Genomic DNA, 19,155 nt, shown 5'->3' on the forward strand with positions numbered 1-19,155 from the left:
TGTCTTTCTGTGTATCTCTGTGCTGTGCTAGAGGAAGGGTAAACTGTCCGGCTGTCTTCAACAAAGTTTTCTTTTGCTGTAACCAGGAGCTCTCACTTTTAACCTAGGTGTTACCCAGCCCTCTTTTCACACTGTCTCTGAATTACTGAACACGGGTCACTGCGAGACATCACTGCTGTTTGAATGCAGTAGCCTCAGGTAACAGGCAACCATCTAGCTGAGGTGGAGTATCTCTGGGGTCTTGGCCTGCCATCTTCTTCTGTCCTATGCCGCGTCTAGTGGGTTATAAAAAAAGAATTAAAAGTCAAAGTCTTGCTTCTTTATGTTACAACTATCAAAGAAAAAGGAAGTAAGGCCAGTAGTGTAGTCTGGCTTTGCCTAGAATGTCCTCCCAAACACGGTTTATTTCAGCAGGCTGATCCCTGCACTGTTTATTTCACACACATTTCATCGCTTATGAACAGCAAAGAAGCATTACAATTCGATGTTGGATAAATGATCACAAACAAGCATCACGTTGAAGTCGCTCACTCATGAACTACCCCACTCGAGAGCCTTCATAAACTCTTCCTCACTGAAAGACAGCATCTTGGCAGCTTCAATGTGCATCTGTTTAAAAAAAAAAATCAATGTCTGATTCAGAGAAAGCCACACAACAGGAAACTTATGCTATCAATAAACAAGCCCCATTGTTGGAATACATACTCTTATTATGCAAGTTTTTGTTTGTTTGGTTGGTTTGGTTTTTTGAGACAGGGTTTCTCTGTGTAACAGCTCTGGCTGTCCTGGAACTCTGTAAACCAGGCTGGCCTCAAACTCAGAGATCCACCTGCCTTTGCTGGGATTAAAGGCATGTACCACCACATCTGATGCCAAGTTGTAACATTTTAAATGGGCATTACACTCAAGACCAAATTACTGTTAAAAGAATAATTCACTATTATTTTACCTGATCTTTGAAATAAAGTGTGAATTATCTTTTGTCACATTTCAAGAACGGTACAGTGTGCTTTGGAATTACTGCTCAAAGTTTGAAAAGGAAAATAATCCACTAAAATGAATCATTCTCCTGTATGATACTTTATGAAGTTGGGAAGGACCATATATATATAATATTAAGATATACATTTCTTTAAAACCAGCGAAGCTCAGTATATTACACATATGTGATTTTATATATAGTGTATTACACACATGTGACTTTATGTGCATACAGTGTATTACACACATGTGACTTTACATGTATATAATGCATCTTTAGGTACAGTTTTATGTGCAATATTCCAAACAAAGCAACCCTAAGCTTTATAGCAGAATGGTCTGCAGCATATCCACATAGCTTCTGCTGTTAGACTTACCTTCTGCCTTTTCAAAATATCAATTAATTTCAATTGTTTCTTGAACCCTATCAATAATTCTCCTTTTTGTCTTTCTAACTTCTTGTTTTCTGATTTTAACACTTCAATTTTTTGGTGGTCCTCATTTGCAATATCCTACAAAAGAAAATTTTAGTTGAAATATAAGATTGTTTTTTATTAAATAACCACAGCTACCTTCTTAAATTTTTTTTTCAAAATGTCTTTTAAAAAGTGACTTTGAATTCTAAGGAATCCAAACTTGCAAACCTTAAAAATACATGAGAATTTTTAGGAGCCGAATCTGAATATGGTATGACCCTCTGAGGTAAGAGCTACATATTAAACTAGCTTTCGACAGGACTTTCCAGTGGAGTCCTATGGGGCTGAAGACAGAGATCAGGACTGACAAGATACTACAGACTTCAGATGGGAAATCCAAGAAAGAGCCTCAAAGTCTGCACATACATTTTCCTTAAACCACTGGCGGACAAGTATCACATCCAGGGTGAGAGTTCCAGGAGCCTGTGAAAGACTTATTCTAAAGAGCTGAGCAGAGAACCCATCTACAGCAATGGCAAGGGCAGCAAACCCATAATCTCAGTAAAACAGGCCAGCAGAAGTCACTAGGTCCAGGAGATCTGTACTTGCAGTAAGGAGTACAACGCCAGAAGGAGCTAGGACTCTACATACACATTTGTTTAAAGGGAGAAAACAAGGGATACTAGAAAACAGTATGGTGAGTAGAAACAGCTGTAAAGAGAAAGTCTAATAGTGATGTTATCAATACGGCCAGTGAGGAAGCTCCAGGCCAACATTCCAGCACTGAAGCAGTCACTGTGAATTCTAGAAACCAAGAAGGCAGCAGAAGCCACACTCAAGCAGGTAGAAACTCCATGGGTACAATCCACAGTACCACAGGCGGACGAGTCTACTGTACATCTGAGTGAAGGGAGACATCAAAGGGGAAGCAGAACTGTAAGAGTGTAGTTTGCAAATGATGAGGTTAATTTACTGCTTAAAATAGATTCCTTTAACTTTACAGCTAGATCATAAAACATTACCAATGACAAAATCGCTATAAAACAAATGAGAGGCAAACAGAAAAACTAGGTAAATGATACGAGACCAAAACATTGAGTAAACAGCAAAATGTCGGTAAAAAGCCTGTCCTTATCTGTAATTAACTATAGGGGCTGGACAACTAGAAATGCACAAGTTGGAAAAGATGGAATAAAATAGAACAGCACCTGACTATATTCTGCCTGCAGGTAACTGACTAGCTCTAAAGACATGTACCATGGATGGAGGAAGATAATCCACTGAAATAGTAGCCAAAAGAAATTAGCCTATTTTTATCTCATGTCTGTAGAACCATTCCTCAGTCAGAATTAGGAAGAGGCAAGAACATAACATATTGACAAAAGGGTCCGTTCTCTAAGTTGTGACAGGTGCATCAAATATAAGCATGCCTAAACCTAAGAAGCAAACATGAACAGATTTTTAAAAAAGCAGAAACTTCAGAATCTTAATTTAAGTCATGTTAGTCACTAAACAGATCAATAAGAAAATGGGGGACAGATGAATTGGAACTGAGATACACCTCCCAACAATAGAGGAATAAATATAGTTTTCTCAAATGCAACCAGGTCATTTTCCAGAACAAATCATGGTAGACCATAAAAATCTTAAGTTCAAGAAGACTGAAATCATAAAGTGTCTTCTGTAACAGTGGCTGAAGCTAGAAATTAAATCTGTATGAACTAAGTACAAACGGAGTCAGCTTCCTGGCCGTGGAACAAAATGCCCCCAACTTGAGGGGGGCTTGCTCTGCTCAGCTTCAGCACTTTCCACATTTGTTGGCCCAGATGACTTTGGTTATGTCACGGTGAAAGCACACAGCAGAGGACAACACTGGACTTCAAAGAAGCAGGAAAGCAAAGAGAGGAAAGGGCTCAGTTCCCAGTATTCCAGCCACAAGTACACCCCAATGACCTTCTGCCTGGGACCATCTCCGAAAGGTTTTACCACCTCCCAGTAGTACAGACACAGGACTAAACAAGCCTTCAACATAAGCTTTCAGGGACATTCAAGAACCAAAATATAGGGACTAAAGAGATGGTTCAGTGGTTAAAAGCACTGGCTGCTCTTCTCAAGGTACTGAGTTCAGTTCCTGGCAACTAATGGTGACTCACAACCATCTATAATGGGATCTGATGCCCTCTTCTGGCATGCAAGTGCACCCACACACAAAATACATAAATAATTTTTTAAAAAAGAACCAAAATGTAATAAATTCAAACTACTCAATTTTCAAAGAGTATTAGAAAATCTCTTCAAGCACCAACATACTGTGACATTCATACGCAGGATGGTCACAGCCTGAAGATTGAAGAATGATCTCAAATCAACCTAACTTTTCATAGTGGGGAAAGAAACAAGCTGGAGCTGGCAGAAATGGAAATGATAAATTTGAGAGCACATGTAAGTGAATCAATAGAACAGACAAACATATTTACAAAGTTTGCTCCTGTGATTATCAACAAACCTTTAGGAACACTGGCAAAAAGAAAAAAGAAAAAAAAAAACAAAACTGTAAAACTGACGTGAGTAAAACCAGAAACCAGAGGGGCCACTGCAGCTGACTTTAGAGAAATAAAAAGGATTGTATGAATATAACATTGTATAACCTTGATGAAATTAATCCCTGTAATCTCAATTCATCAAAACTTAATAAATAAAAATTTCAGAGATTTTGGAGTTTGGATCACCAATCAAACTTCCACCAAAGAACAGAGAACCAGACGGCTTCAGTGGTGAGTTCTAACATATCTATAAATAACTGACGCCGGTCCCTCACAAATGTCTAGAAGTTAAAAAGACAGAATACTCTGCATTAATATTTTGTTAACGGCAACAAAATCCTTGAGGATGCATAATTTTATAGAGACAAGTTGTTCTGCTTTTAGTTTAAAATACTTTTTAGACCAATTAGTTATCCAATGTCAAATAGCCAGTCTGATACTGAAACCATATCTACAAGTAACATTATACAGACCGAGCAGGTTTAGGAATAGATATGTATATATGCATATATAAATATATATATATGCAACAACAATTAATGAAAAGAGGCCATGAATTTGAAAGAACAAGAAGGGGTATATAAGAGGACTTGGAGGGAGGAAAGAGAAGAAAGAAATAATAACAATCGTATAAAATTTTTAAACTTTTATTTTTAAATAAAATATTCAAATGCCTGTGTGTGTGCATGTGAACCACATATATGCCTGGTGCATGTGGAGGCCAGAAGAGGGCGTCATATCCCCTGGAACTGGAGCTCTGGATAGTTGTGAGCCATCATATGGATGTTGGAAAACAAACCTGGGTCCTGTGCAAGGGCAAGTGCTCTAAACTGCTGAGTCATCTCTCCTGCCCCCAAAGTGGTTTATTAGGCTCACATTTCTGCAGATTTGAGAACATGGATCTAGCAATAGCTTGGCTCTGATGAAGGTCTCATGGCATACAGGACAGCAGAGGCAGGAATGTGTTCAAGAGAAAACCAGATAAAAACTATGGTCTCAGTCCTTTCTGAAGGTATATTCCCAAAATGACCTAAGGACCTCCTAGGTCACACCTCTTAAATGTTCCATACCACCTCCTAACACCACCCAGATTGGGACCCATCTTCTAGTAATAATACTAAAGCCACTGAAGAACAACATCAAGCTATATCCAAACAACGACGTCTAAAGCCATTCTCAGGAAAACATTATTCATAAACCACAGTCAGACTGAAGGCATTAGAAGAAAACCTCAGATCCATATCACTGATGGAATCTGATGCAAAACAAACTCAGCAGTACATTAAGGGTATTATAGATGGCCAAGTGAAATCTACTGCCAGAACAGGATGATTTGACATAAAATTCAATGTTAATATGCTAATATTCCGTATTCACAGAATAAAGGAAAAACACATGATTATCTCTGATGATTCTGAAAAAGTATTTGACAAGAGTCAATATTTTTTTCATGAGAAAAAGTATTAAATATAAGAAAACTACCCCAGATACGAAAGTCCAAGTGTGAAAAGCCCGCAGCTCACAACAGTGGACGGAAGCCTCGCTGTTACCTGGGAACCAGACGAGGCGCTCGCTTTTGTCACTTGTGTTGCACACAGCACTGGAGCTGCAGCCCTGCAGCTGGGACAGACACAACAACTGACATCCACACGGGAGAGGAAGAAGGTTCCTCGTAGATGACAGTTATAAGAAAATCATGATAACCAAGAAATGGATTCACTAAAGCTGCAAGCTACAAAAGCAACAGAAAAAAAGGATTGCTTCTACATACTAAAGTGAACAGCTCAGGGAAAAAACCTAAGAAAACAATTCCACTTATGAAAGAATCAAAATGAATGAGTGAATGAATACATACAAAAATAATGCTTCCTGACATCAAATCATATATTTTAAGAATAATTAGAACAGTGTACCATTGATGTGCATGTATGTGTACACACACACTAACATACACACGCATGCACGGGGGTAGGTTGCAGAGTTTCCTAGCACCATTTTTCAAGAGACTGTTCTTTTCTGATTGTTTAACAACTATGTTTAAAAAAAATCATTTGCTCATGTATGTGAGGGTTTCTTTCTGAGGTTCATGACATTTACTTGTATTTTTTTAAAGTTTTATTTATGTATATGAATGTTTTACCTGCATGTAGCCTGTGCACCTCATACAGAAGAAGGTGTCAGATCCCCTGGAACTGGAGTCACAGCTGGCTGTAAGATCTGGAGCCTCTGCAAAAACAGCAAGTGCTCCAGAATCATGTGTGTGTGTGTGTGTCTGTGTGTGTGTGTGTGTGTGTGTGTGTGTGTGTGTGTGTGTAAAACGGAATAAAGACTTGAGCAAAAAGACTGAAACTAAAAACTTAATGACACTGGATTTTGGCACAGAGGCACAGGCAACAAAGGAGAAGTAAACTGGACTGTGTCAAACACAGGACACACAGGACACAACAAATGATGAAAGGCAGTCTGCTGAATGGGGGAAAATATTTGCAAGTCATACATCTGCATAAGGCCTAACGTCCAGAATACACAATAAAATGTAAAAATTAACAAAGGGTTTGACTGGATGTTTCTCTAGAGAAGAGGACAAACAAATGGTTACTAAATACGAGATGCTGAACAATTACTTATAATTAGAGATGCAAAACAATCAAACCCAATAGGATGACTGGTATCAATAAAAATCAAAATAACAAATGTTGACGGTATGGGAACACTTGGCCATTTCTATATCACAAGTAGATATGTAAAATTGCTATGGAAACCAAAACTGAAGAGCACTTGCCTCTGAGCCTGCAGTTCCACTTCAGAATATATACCCCAAACAAAAGCAAGACCCCACTCAGATCTAGGCATCTCTCTTCCTAGTGGCTGGCACTCCTGAATCTAATTAACAGTTCACAACCTCAGCACCCATGAAGAGATGAACAAACAAAAAGTGGCATGTAAATATGACAGGCTGTAGCCGGCAGTGGTGGTGCACACCTTTAATCCCAGCGCTCGGGAGGCAGAGGCAGGCGGATCTCTGCGAGTTCGAGGCCAGCCTGGTCTACAAGAGCTAGTTTCAGGACAGGCTCCAAAGCTACAGAGAAACCTTATCTCAAAAATAAATAAATATATATGACAGGGTGTTATTGAGCCTTCTAAAGGAATCAAATTTGAAAAGATGGAACAACCCTGAGAACACTGTATTAAACTAAACTAAATAATCCTATCAAAAAGATAAATATGTGATTCTACTCCTAGGAGGGAGGCACCTACAAAGCCAGCTTCACAGTTAGAAACAGGATGGTGTTGCCAGGGCCTGGGGAATAGGGCTACTGAGTTTCCTTTTTTTCCATGATAAAAAGTGTAAAGACTGATTCCAAAACCATAATAATTGTTTTATACTTAAAAAATGTTTAGGAAAGTAAATTTTATGTGTGTTTTGCCATAAAAATCAATGCAATAGCAAAGAGGGTAAGATAACTGCTTAAGAGGTTCGTAGGTTATCTATGAAATTCTGTGTCACCTGAGTATAGTTAAAGATGTGTAGTAAATACTGAAGTGCAAACAAGCCAGTAAAAGGAATACAGTGTTGATATCAGATAAGTCGTCCATATTAGGAATAATATTAAATGTCATATAAACACTTCCAATTAATAAGAGATTGCTAGGCTGGATAGAAAAAAATCTAACTCAGCTATGTTGTCTACAAGACAGAAAGCAGGAATGTCTTACTGTCTTCCTACAGTAATGTAGGAAACGGACAGAAGTCATGGCAGTGGTAACCGAGTAGGGCTCAAGCCACTTTAATACCAAGGCACAGGCTCCAGCCAGGAATAAAAACAGTCATTTTGGAAGTGGCCGATTCATCAAGAAGACACAACAATACTGAATGTTCTGTCTAGCAACAGCTTTGACAAACAGGATGCAGATGTGGATCAAGCTCAAGAGGAAACGACAGATCCAGTTTCATTTATACGCCTCCTTTCTCACTGAGATACAGAAAGTATGTGACAGTGTAGACACATGACAACCGTCAACTAGCTTGGTATGGCTGACGCTTCAGGACGACTCCATCCAACAAAGGCAGAAGGCACAGGAACATCTGCCTTCTTAAACCATATTCGGGATCATAAAACAAGCCTGCACCAACCTATAAAGACCCAAACATATCATGTATGTCCTATCCATGATGGGATTAACTTGAAACCCTTAAGAAAGTGATCTGGGGGAGGCCTAATGTGTGGAAATAGACTGGCAAACTTCTAAACAGTGCATGGGGTCAAGGAGAAGACAGAAGGAGAATTGTCCAAGCAGGAAAATTAGCAAAAGAAAAAAATTGAAAGAAAAGAAATTGAACCCAATTCAGAGAATGAAGGAAATAAAAAGACCAGATTGAATATCATTTAAAGAAATACTTTTTAAATAACTACAGGAAATGAAGCTGGAGAGATGGCTTAGTTTAAGAACTGCTCTTAAACTTAAGAGAGCAAACTCTTAGTTTGCTGCTCTTGCAGAGGGCCTAGGTTCAGTTCCCAGCTCCCGTACGTCGGCTCATAACCACCTGTAACTCCAGGCCCAGGGGACCTGACACCCTTTCCTGGCCTCCGTGGGCAACTGTACATACACGGTATATATACATAGATTCAGGCAAACATACATAAGTAAGTAACTTTAATTTTCCCCACAGATCTGGACATCTGATTCTGAAAGGGGATTCATATCTAGGATCTATAAAGAACTAAAACCTCATATCATACAATTAATTGGGCAAATTAACTGAATAGACAAGTCTCAAGAAAAATACAAATGCAATAAATATAAGAAAAAGTATTCATCATCTTTAGCCAACTGGAGAAATGCAAATGAAAACTACAGTGAGCTCCATCTCACCCCAGTCAGAACAGTCATCAAGAGAAGTGCTGGTGAGGATGTGGGAAAGAGAAGGCCTGATTCACTGGCTGCGGGGATGTAAACTGGGACGGTAGTGTGACAGTTTCTAAACAATAAAAATAGAATCACCATGTGATCCAGATGTGCCACCCTGGGTATACATGTGAAGGAATCTAAGTCAACATGCCACAGAGATACTTGCACATCCATGTTAATGCGGAATGGTTCACAATAGCCAGGTTAGGGAACCTCCATAGAGACCCATCAACAGATAAAGTGGTAAAGCAAATGTGGGATATAGTATGGAGGAATGAGATCATGTTATTTGCAGGAAAATGGATGCAACTGGAAGTCACTGTAGTAAGTGAATTATGCCAGATCAGATAATAATGCTTGTTTTCTCTCATGAAGAGTCTAGATTTATATAAGCATCTACATGACATTAAAGCAAAGGGGAAGTCGCTTGAGGGGAAGAATGGAGAGGGCAATAGAAAGGTGACTATAAGTAAGCTATGACACATGTGAAAATATATATCCATGAGAATGTCATCGTAAAGCATCACTGTGTGTGCTACTAAGAACACATTGCCTGAATACAGTGACTCATGTCTCTATTCCAAGCTGTAATTGCCAAATTCAACCACATTTTACACCAAACATGTACAGGTTTATTATATAATAGTTATGTCTTTGTAGTATAATATATATATGAATGATTCAAGGTCAGTCTGGTCTATAAAGAGAGTTCCAGGACAATCAGGCAGCCAGGGCTGTTACATAGAGAAACCCTGCTCAAAAAAAAAAAAAAACAGCAAACAAACAAACAGAGAAGCAGGCCAAAAATTGTCAGACAAATGTAGAGTATTACTTTAAGACAGGTGTAGCTCTTAATGCTTTAGAAAACAAAGTTTAAAATCAGCAATCTAAGGTTCAACTTCAGCTAGAGACAAAAGAGCAAATTAAAACCCAAACAAGAAAGCAGAAGTGAAAGGGATAAGTCAGGGACACAGAGAGCAGACTGAAGTAAAAACAAAAGCTGATTCTTTGACAAGAGTACTGATAACTCACTGGTAAGATGGGTGGAGGGAAAACCCCAGCACAGGTCAGTTCCGACTCCTGCACAGTGCAAGCATCCAGTCCCAAGAGCCCACGCAGAGTCCACTTGTGTTTAACTTAGGAGAGGACGGCAGTGCAGTTGCACCTCTGGGAAGGGCCTCGGCAGGACACAAGGATCTTTCTGAGCAGAGAGAATGTTCTGTAGGGAACTGAGCTGTGGTCATGGGAATGCCTGGGAGCCAAGACTCAAACTATACATAATCAGTCTCCACTTCACCATATTTATATGACCTTATTTTAAAAATTAGGTCAACTTTGTATTTCCCTCCATGTCTACGCTCCGCTTCCTCATCTCACCCCATTTGAATCCCACACAGAGCGAGCGCAGCCTCACCACCCTGCAGAAACATTTCTGAGGTGAGCTCTGCTGTGCACTCCGCACAGTCTCGGCACTCCCAGCGGTGGTTGCTCTGCCACACCCTTGCTTCTCTCCCTCTCACTCATTGCTCTGTGCAGACACTTACATCCTGATATCCCCTCTCGGGTTCCTCAGAATAACTTCAGTATTACAATATCTTAAAATAATTCATAGTTTCTTCCTGAACCCTCAAATTTGCAGTCCTCCTGCCTCACCTTCATTATTTGCCTACTGGCATGGACTACAACTGTCCTTCCCTAAACCTACTCAAGTCTTTCTTATTTTAGTAATGGCAGTACCTAGTTTAAGGGAAAAAACCTTAAGTAAAAAAAGTCCTGGAGCCAATGGGTGATTCCATAGCTAAGAATCCAAGTTCAGTTCCCAGCACCCACATCAGGGAGCTCACAACAGCTGTAGTTAACTCCAGCTCCAGGGATCCAAACTTTCTGTTCTGGCCTCCTCAGTCACCTGAACTCATGTGCACATATCCCCACCCCCCCACCCCCAGATATACACACATGCACTTAATATAAAACTTTAAAAAAAAATACCACCTAAGGTTTCCCCCTTTCAAAACCCATGCCCAGTCTTTGTGGTTTTCTCTCGTAAATACAATTTTTGATACTCAATTCATTTCTATTTTTGCTGCCACCAGTCAGTCCAACCTACACTGTCTGACACTCTGCCTATGCTCTAGAGAACCAGCCTGTCGACCTCCATTTTGGGCCCCCTGCAACAAGTTCCCTACTGGATAGACAGGGAAACCACAGCTGATCTGCACCACTCTGTGAATGAGCTCCAGACTGCTGCATGGCCTAATGAGCCAGGTGAATGACTTCAGCTACTCCCCAATGTTTGAGGCTTGCTTTCTGCTCCTACCTACACGTCTATGATGCCTTCCTCCTCTTTCTTGCCACACAGCCATTTCTACACACTATTCCTTCTGTTGATAATCTTTTCCTTGGCACCTAACTGCTACAGATTATTCCAATTTTAGCTTAGACTACATTTAGAAAACAAATGTCATGGTCTGGCTGCCTGCTCAGAACACCATGTACCCTCCACAGCTTCTGCCCCATGGATTAGTGCAAGTGCATGACCAGTTTGCCTGTGACCTAAGCACTTCCTTATGCTCTCAGTCAACTTCAGTATATGAATTCAAGGACTACATTTGATTGCAACTCCATCTATCTACAACCTCCCATAAACCTCTGGGTGGTACAGTACCTAACAGAACCTCATAAATATTTCTTCTTTTCCCTTTTTTCTTTCTTTTATTTTTTTTAACTTCCTTTTTTTCTTTTTTTGGTTTTTCAAGACAGGGTTTCTCTATTACAGTCCTGGCTGTACTGGAACTTGCTCTGTAGACCAGGCTGGCCTACAGAGATCCGCCTGCCTCTGTCTCCCAAGTGCTGGGATTAAAGGCATGCACCACCACGGTCTGGCAATATTTCTAAATTAATTTAAAAAGAATCAGAAATGATCACTTCTAAATGAAGTAACATGGACTTTGGTCTCCTATGTCAAACAACCATCTCATCAAATGCCCTGTTTCTAAGTAGATGTCCAGTTCACCACTCTTCCCTCAGCAGGTTCCAGAAGTGACAACTCTGCAGGCTTGGAGGACACAGTGTAAGACGTGAGGAACAGTAAGATCCCGGAGAGAGTAGGAGAGAGAAGAGAGGATGCAGATAATGGGTCACTAGTTAAGTGTGAGGCCAGAGTTGGATCCCTCGCCCCCATGGAAATAGTGCTGCCCATGTGCATTCTGGGAGCCAGCTTTCTGGGTCACCTAAGGAAACGGGCCAGTTCTCAGTTCAGAGAGACCTCGCCACAAGGAGTAAGGTAGAGTGATTGGGGAGACACCCAATGTCAACCTCTGGCCTTCAACACACATAAACACAAATGTGTGTGTACACATGTGTGCACGCACGTACACACACACACACACACACACACACACACACACACACACACACCACAGCCTTACACTAAGATTCCTGCACCCTTATATCTGGCTAGGGTGACTGACTTCAGTTCAAAAGGTTATTTTTACTTTAAAGCCATTGTTTCCGAGTCTCTGGGGAGAATAGTTTGTCATTATTTTAAAAACAGATCTTTAAGTTTCTGATGACTATGAGGGAATCTTGTTCTATTTTATGTAAACCTTACTCTTTTCTTGTCACGTTTCAAACATACAGACCGGAAAGTTTTAACTTACCTAATCATATGTCTAAGAGGAGTAAGAAGACACAAAAGATGAAATGGGAAAATCCCTCCTCGCCAAAAAGGTTAGATGCTAAAAGAAAACACCACAACTGTGGAGCCTAAGCATGCCCAGAGACAAGCCCTAAAAATACACAAATAAGTAAAAATTCAAAAATATGAGTCATAAATATATAACTTTCTTTTTTCTGGTTTTTTGAGATGCATTCTCACTAAAACAGCTTTTGAAACTTTGAAATAATTTGAGTCAACTTTGTACACACCCAAGTCTTTGTATTCCTAGTGGCTATGGAAGTTCACATACCAAGTCTCCTTGTGTTTGTTTGTTTGCTTGTTTTTTGAGACAGGATTTCTCTGTGTAGCCTGGCTGTCCTGAAACTCACTCTGTAGATCAGGCTGGCCTTCAACTCACAGAGATTTGCCTGCCTCTGCCTTTCGAGTGTTCGGGTTAAAGGTATGGCTACCAAGTCTTCATTACTTGAATTTCTAACACTGCTGGACAGAAAGGAAGCCACTTACTGAAAAGAAAATAGTTTTCCTTCCTATTTTTCTAATGTGTGCCGCTAGTCAGAGATCAGATCAACAACCAAAGGGCAAATCCGGATACAGCTTTGCTTTCTCTGCCCTTTGCTTTCTCAGGTCGCAGCAGCATGCTGAGTGCTGGGATGTGACGATGACGTATTTCAGTTACATCATCGTCGGTGTTAGACATGGAACAGCCGGACATGCTGCAGCAGGTGCCTCAGGTGGAATCATTAAAATGTTGTAGTTAAGGTGTCATGTGTTGGCTTCTGCTAATTATTTCAGAAGACTAGTTAGTCAAGGTGTGTTTCCAGCCAGTGTTACTGAGACAATTCAGAATCTACCATCAGTTATGAAATAAGGTGGTTCCTAAGTCATTGTTAAGGTATTAAATGTCATAAGGAAGCAATTCCATCAGGTTGATGCAGAACTAATTGTACAGACTCTGAAAGGTTCTGACATCAGTATCCATCTCCACTCACTCAGCAGACACTCAAGGGACTGGCTGACACTGGCGGTGTGAGAGTGGCCTTTACATATCTCTAATGGTGCTACCACTCATAGTGACGCTGTTATTTTCAGGCCTCCAAGGGTGGGATCCAGTGGTCTGTACTTAACAAAGCCCAAAGAGCTCAAGGCTCAGACCTGTGGCCCTGTAATAAATCCCCTCCCTCTGCAGAGTAGAAGCCTGAGGTTCAGAGAAGGCGGCATACAAAAGGTGCTTACTTTTCATGGCTTATCCACAGGGTTCAGGAAGAATCTGACATATAACACAGTCCTCTAAAGATTATGTGAAGAAATGAATGAGTCCTCCAAAGGAGTATGCAGTCACCCAATTTTAACAGCCAAAACAGAATCCGAATTAGTGGAAAATCCTAACTAGTGGAAAATGTACCTATTATTAATTTTTTTTCTGAAAAGAGAACATTCATCACGACACAAGAAAAAAAATTTTTTTTTGGTTTTTCAAGACAAGGTTTCTGTGTAACAGCCCTAGCTGCCCTGGATCCTGGAACTTGTACTGTAGACCGGGCTGACCTCAAACTCAAGAGATCCACCTGCTTCTGCCTCCTGGAGTGCTAGGGTTAGAGATGTCAGCTACCACTGCCCAGCACACAAGAAATTTAAATTTCACAGGGGCCAGTGAGGTTATTTTCTGGGCTGGTGAGACAGCTCAGTGAGTAAAGGCTTAACATGTAAGCTTCATCACCTAATTTAGACCCCCCCCCAACTGCACACAAGAGGGAGAAGGAGGTGACAAACTCCGTGAAGCTGTCCTCTGACCTTCACAGGAGCACCTTGGTCTACGTGTTCTGCCCCACCCACCACCACAAGAAGCAAAAAACCTGGTTTCACTGCTTGCAGAGGGAGGGATTCCCAAGGGTGAGCCCTACTGGGGCTACCCGGGTTTGTGCACCTTGTTACTTTGCCTTAGTTTGCTCAGTTCCACTTTATACTTCTCCGCTTCTTCAAGAGCTCGATTCAGGCGAACTTCTGTGGCACTTTGACTTGTAGCAGCCTGCTTTTGTAATCTTCTTTTATTTTCTAATTCCTGTGTAGTTAAAAAATACAGAGTATTGAAATACCATCAGTTCCCTTTTATATTTTGCATTGTTTCATTTCCATGCTTCCTGCTTTCACTCATACGGGGCTGCAGGCCAAGCATCAAGAGGCACAGTTCTCAGGAGAGTGTCACCCAAAATTGGCACTAGAAAGATACCTAAAATGTAGTTGCAAATGCTTTTTGTAATTTTTAATTTTATCCTCTAGTTCTCAGCGGGGGAGGGGGCATTGTCTGCATGTATTATTATTATGCCCGGCTCATATGCAAAGCAAAGAGCCTTTACTGCAAGCTCAAGCGTGGGCTCTCCATGCATTCTGACACAGCGGTTGGATTGGGAGAACCTTTAGCTCAGTTGAGCTCAGGTTTTTAAGGAATAAAGAATTGGGGGGAGGGGTAGGTGAATTCCAGATTCAGTTGGGGGCTGAACTCCTGCTTGGGCAGGAGTGGGGCAGCTGGCGTTGCTGGAAGGAAATTGGTAACGTATATACAAGTTAGGTAAGCTATTTCTAATGTTCTGGAGCATCTAATACTAGTTTGTCTCGATTCTGATTGGTCCCCACATGGTACAGTTTGTAGCTTTTCCTGGATATTTTAAGAGTAAGACTTAGCCCCAGTGTAGCTAGTCTGCAGCCTTTCATGGTTGCACTGATGTCAAGTTAGGTCTCTTCAATTATGTCTGCACCACCTGTGTGGCTGGTGCTTTTGGAGCCCAGAAGAAGGCCTCAGATCTCCTGGAGCTGGAGTTACAGATGGTTGTGAGCTACTATGTGGGTACTGGGAATTAAACCTGGGTCCTCTGGAAGGACAGCCAGTGCTCTTAATCACTAAGCCATCTCTCCAACAACAACAAATGTTGTTCTTTTGTTTAATATTTTCTGCCTCATGTTGATTCAAAACACTGTATAATTATTGTCCATACTTATTTTAGGAGTAAATATTTTAAAACTGAACTGTTAGGAGATAGGATCTTGCTGTATGTGTAGCCCAGGCAGGGCTGAAACTCTAGACTCTTCTGTGTCTGCTTCCTGAGTGCTGAGTTTATACATATGCCTGAAGCATTAATCTAATTAATCTTATTCTTAATAAAGAATAGTAATTCTTAGTAAAGAATTACTATTCTTTATTAATTATCAACTATTGGGGGAACCCGGAAGATCAGAGAACCAGGAGCAGCCGCCAGCTGCTTCCTTCCCCTCTCATTCCTTAGTCCAAAAGGCGCTCAGATCCTGTCTCCATCCCACCTTATCCCTTCCTGTCTCCACATCCCAAGAGCTGGGATTAAAGGTGTGTGCCACCACTGCCCGGCTTCTATGGTTAACTAGTGGCTAGCTCTGCTCTCTGATCTCCACGAAAGCTTTATCTGTCAGAACACAAACACAAGACCACTCAACACATGCCTCTAAGCCTAGCTCACTCAAGGTCTTCTGGAAACCTCCCAAAAGTCCTGGTAAGATACCACTTGCCCATGAATATTGCTCTTGCGGAGAACTGACAAAGTCTACCGCTTGAAGAAGCGAAAGATAAATGGAGGGTTGCATATTAACCCCATTAGGGATTATCCAACTTGAGCAGAAACAGCATATCTTGCAAAGTATGAGGGCCTTGTATTTGTGCCAATAGTCTACGGTAGTCTGTTGCTGAAAAGGGACAGCTAACAACAATCCATCTCATGAACTGTGAACTCTGTAGTAATCAGGCCCCTCCCCTGCCACACTTGTTCCATCAGGGGCTTCAACAGCACTGCTTGTATCTCTCCCTGGACTTGGAGTTCTCTGCCTCCAGTCCCCAGTTACCTAATTAGCACCAGGCTCCACCTGGGTGCTCAGTAGGGCTCGAGCTCCTTCCTGGTATTGTCCCTAGTCCTTCCAGCAGACATGGATTGGATTTGGTGCCTTTTCTTCAGGACTGCTAGAGCAGCCTGATACAGGCTAGCACACCATTTGCGGCAGGTACCAAAACCATTCACTTGCTTGTTTCTCCCACTGAAATGCAAACTTTTAAAGTTATCAGCTGTTTTCATTTCCAGCATTGTAGTTGCATGTAAAAGTCACTAATAATATCTTTATAAAGGCTGGAAAGATGTATCAGTGCTTACAGAATTTGCTGCTCTTGCAGAGGAACCAAGTTTGGTTCCCAACCCCTGTATTGGGACTCACAACTGCCAGTAACTCTAGTTTTAGGAAACTGATGCCCTTTTCTGATCTTGGACATACAGGTAAGCAGGCATACATATATTTATAATTAAATTTATTAATAATTAAAAATGTATTGAATACCTGTACTGTACCCCACACAACACACAACGGTCTGGCTGGCCCAGAGCCTCCAAAGAGCCCTTGGTAAACGTAACAATCACTGTAGAGCCGGAGCTCACTTCAATGCAACGTTTGTCTTTTTAAATATTTCTTCCTTGGCTGTATCACATAATCTTTGAAACCCATCTCTGTGGCTTTGAGTAATTAAAGGGAAAAACAAAACAAAACACATGCTGCTCCTTATGTAGGTCTCTAAACAAACCAAGCTGCGCCTGGCTGCCATCTGCTGCCACAGCCTTCCGCACAGCCTTGTGGGAGGCGGCTGTGGTGGGGCTCCTCACTCTCTCGCTGTTCACATGGAAAAGACAAAAAAAAAAAAAGCTTACTTTTAAAACCCACAGTGCTTACTGCTTCACACCAGCCACGATAAGAGGAATGTGATAAACCTTTGGCCTTCTCTTTTGCTGGTGACTTTGTAACTTCCTTCTCAGAAAACTGAAAACATCGCCTCCTTCTTGAAAGCATAAAGAGGACAGCAATGAGAAAGAAGAGCAGAGTTTCTCCAGGTGAGTGAATCCACTACAGAAAGGGAAACCAAGTTTAAAGCTTTGAAAACATTTGTTTTCAATCATACACTGGTAACTTTTTTTTTTTTGAGACAGAGTCTCACTATGTAGACCAGGCTAGCCTCAAACTTATGGAGATCTATCTGCCTCTGTCTCCCAAGTGGGTTATCCAAGCTGGAATAAAAGGTTGGACCATCAAGCCGAACACTACATCCTAGTAACTTTTACAGCACACAGAGAAGACACATTGCATCCTGCAAACAGATAAAAATTGCTGCTACCAAAAGACAAGCAAACCAGCAACAAACAAATACATTGCCAGACAAAACTTTACAAAAAATCTCAAGTCTTCAGTTTTGTTGTAAAAGTCTTGAACTGGGCCCCACAGTCAATGACATGATAATAAAATGAGGAAAATCAGTATTTCCCATGTTATTACCTTCATGAAAAAAGACATTTATTTCATACTACACATAAAATTAATTTAAATAGATCACATGTATATGATTCATATGATGCTGATATATATAAACTACATGAAATGCTTAGAAGAAAGATTCTCATGGCTTTGGAGCAGGCAAAAGTTTCTGGGCAGAATGAAAAACCAGAAATTCCAAGAAAATAATAATATATAAAATTTACCAAAAATGTAAAACTTCTGCTTTTGGAAACACATGGTAAAAAACAAACAAACAAACAAACAAAAAGAAGCAAAGTCAAATGACAAGAGATTATGCAATACGTGAGGGGATTACAGTGGAAGCAGGAAAAGCCCTCAAGCCTGGTCTTGTCACATGTGCAGACGGACCACAGAGAAGCACACACGTGGCACACGACAAGATTAGCACCCACAGACACTGCAAAGGCACCGCTCCCTCTCTAAGAGCTAAGGCAGTGATGTCGGCAGGACCACGTGCTGGGGACACGGTCGGAACACTGGCAGGAATTCCAGGTGTGGCAAGCATTTTATAACACAGGTTAACAGTTTCCTTACATGTTTATTTTTTTGTTGTTGTTGTTTAATTTGGCTGTTTCTTCTTTCATTTTTCTTCCCCCCCAGACAAATTCATTAGCCCTGGGTGGCTAATAAGCCCTGCAGGACACATGCTGGCTTCAAACCTCTGTTAATCCTCCTGACTTTACCTTCTGAGTAATGGGATTAATTACAGGTACCACCACACCTAGAAGTTTCTTAAAAAGTTTTAACATAGACTTTCTCATAAAATCCAGAGATTCTGTTCATAGGTATTTATCCAACGTCATGAGAACAGATATGCACTCACAAAGACATGTGTCTACAAAAAATGGAAACACAGTGACATCATTTGTAATTACTAATTTTAAAATGTGGTGTATTTGTGAATAAATATAGAGCAATAAACAAAAACATGGAACATGTAAAAACAAAAACAATAAAACAGCTGAATAAAAGTGACCAGACTTAAAAAGTGTACTTTAATGATTACATCTATATAAAATTTTAGAATATTAAAAAGAACCTGAAACCAAAACCCCAGAGTGCAGAAGAAGACTGCGGCTCAGCATCTGCCTGGATGGTGTGGGAAGGGTGTAAAGGAAACTGGCAGGGGACAGAAATCTCCTTTACGTTAGCTGAACTGGTGGTTAATGTCACATCCATGCACCCAGCGGATTAGCTTGTCAGAAGCCAACATTACTAGCTTAGTCCTCTGTGTGGGAACAAAGGAACGTCTTTTCTGTGTACGTGCCAGCGG

At 40.9% G+C, this 19,155-nt stretch overlaps 1 protein-coding gene across 1 annotated transcript in view; it reads right to left on the reverse strand.

Annotated features, from left to right (window-relative positions):
* Window positions 1-401: 401 nt before the first annotated feature.
* Tex9 (testis expressed 9) overlaps window positions 402-19,155 on the reverse strand; it is a 42,501-nt gene continuing 23,747 nt past the window's right edge. Inside the window, exons 10-12 of the mRNA XM_048423734.3 lie at window positions 14,455-14,589; window positions 1,359-1,493; window positions 402-609 (exon numbers count right to left, since the gene is read on the reverse strand). Coding sequence (XP_048279691.1) covers window positions 532-609; window positions 1,359-1,493; window positions 14,455-14,589 — 348 coding nt within the window. The 3' untranslated portion in view covers window positions 402-531. The remainder of the gene's footprint in view (window positions 610-1,358; window positions 1,494-14,454; window positions 14,590-19,155) is intronic.

The sequence above is a fragment of the Myodes glareolus genome, chromosome 4 (genome assembly GCF_982192425.1).
Source record: "Myodes glareolus chromosome 4, mMyoGla1.1, whole genome shotgun sequence".
Lineage (NCBI taxonomy): Eukaryota > Metazoa > Chordata > Mammalia > Rodentia > Cricetidae > Myodes > Myodes glareolus.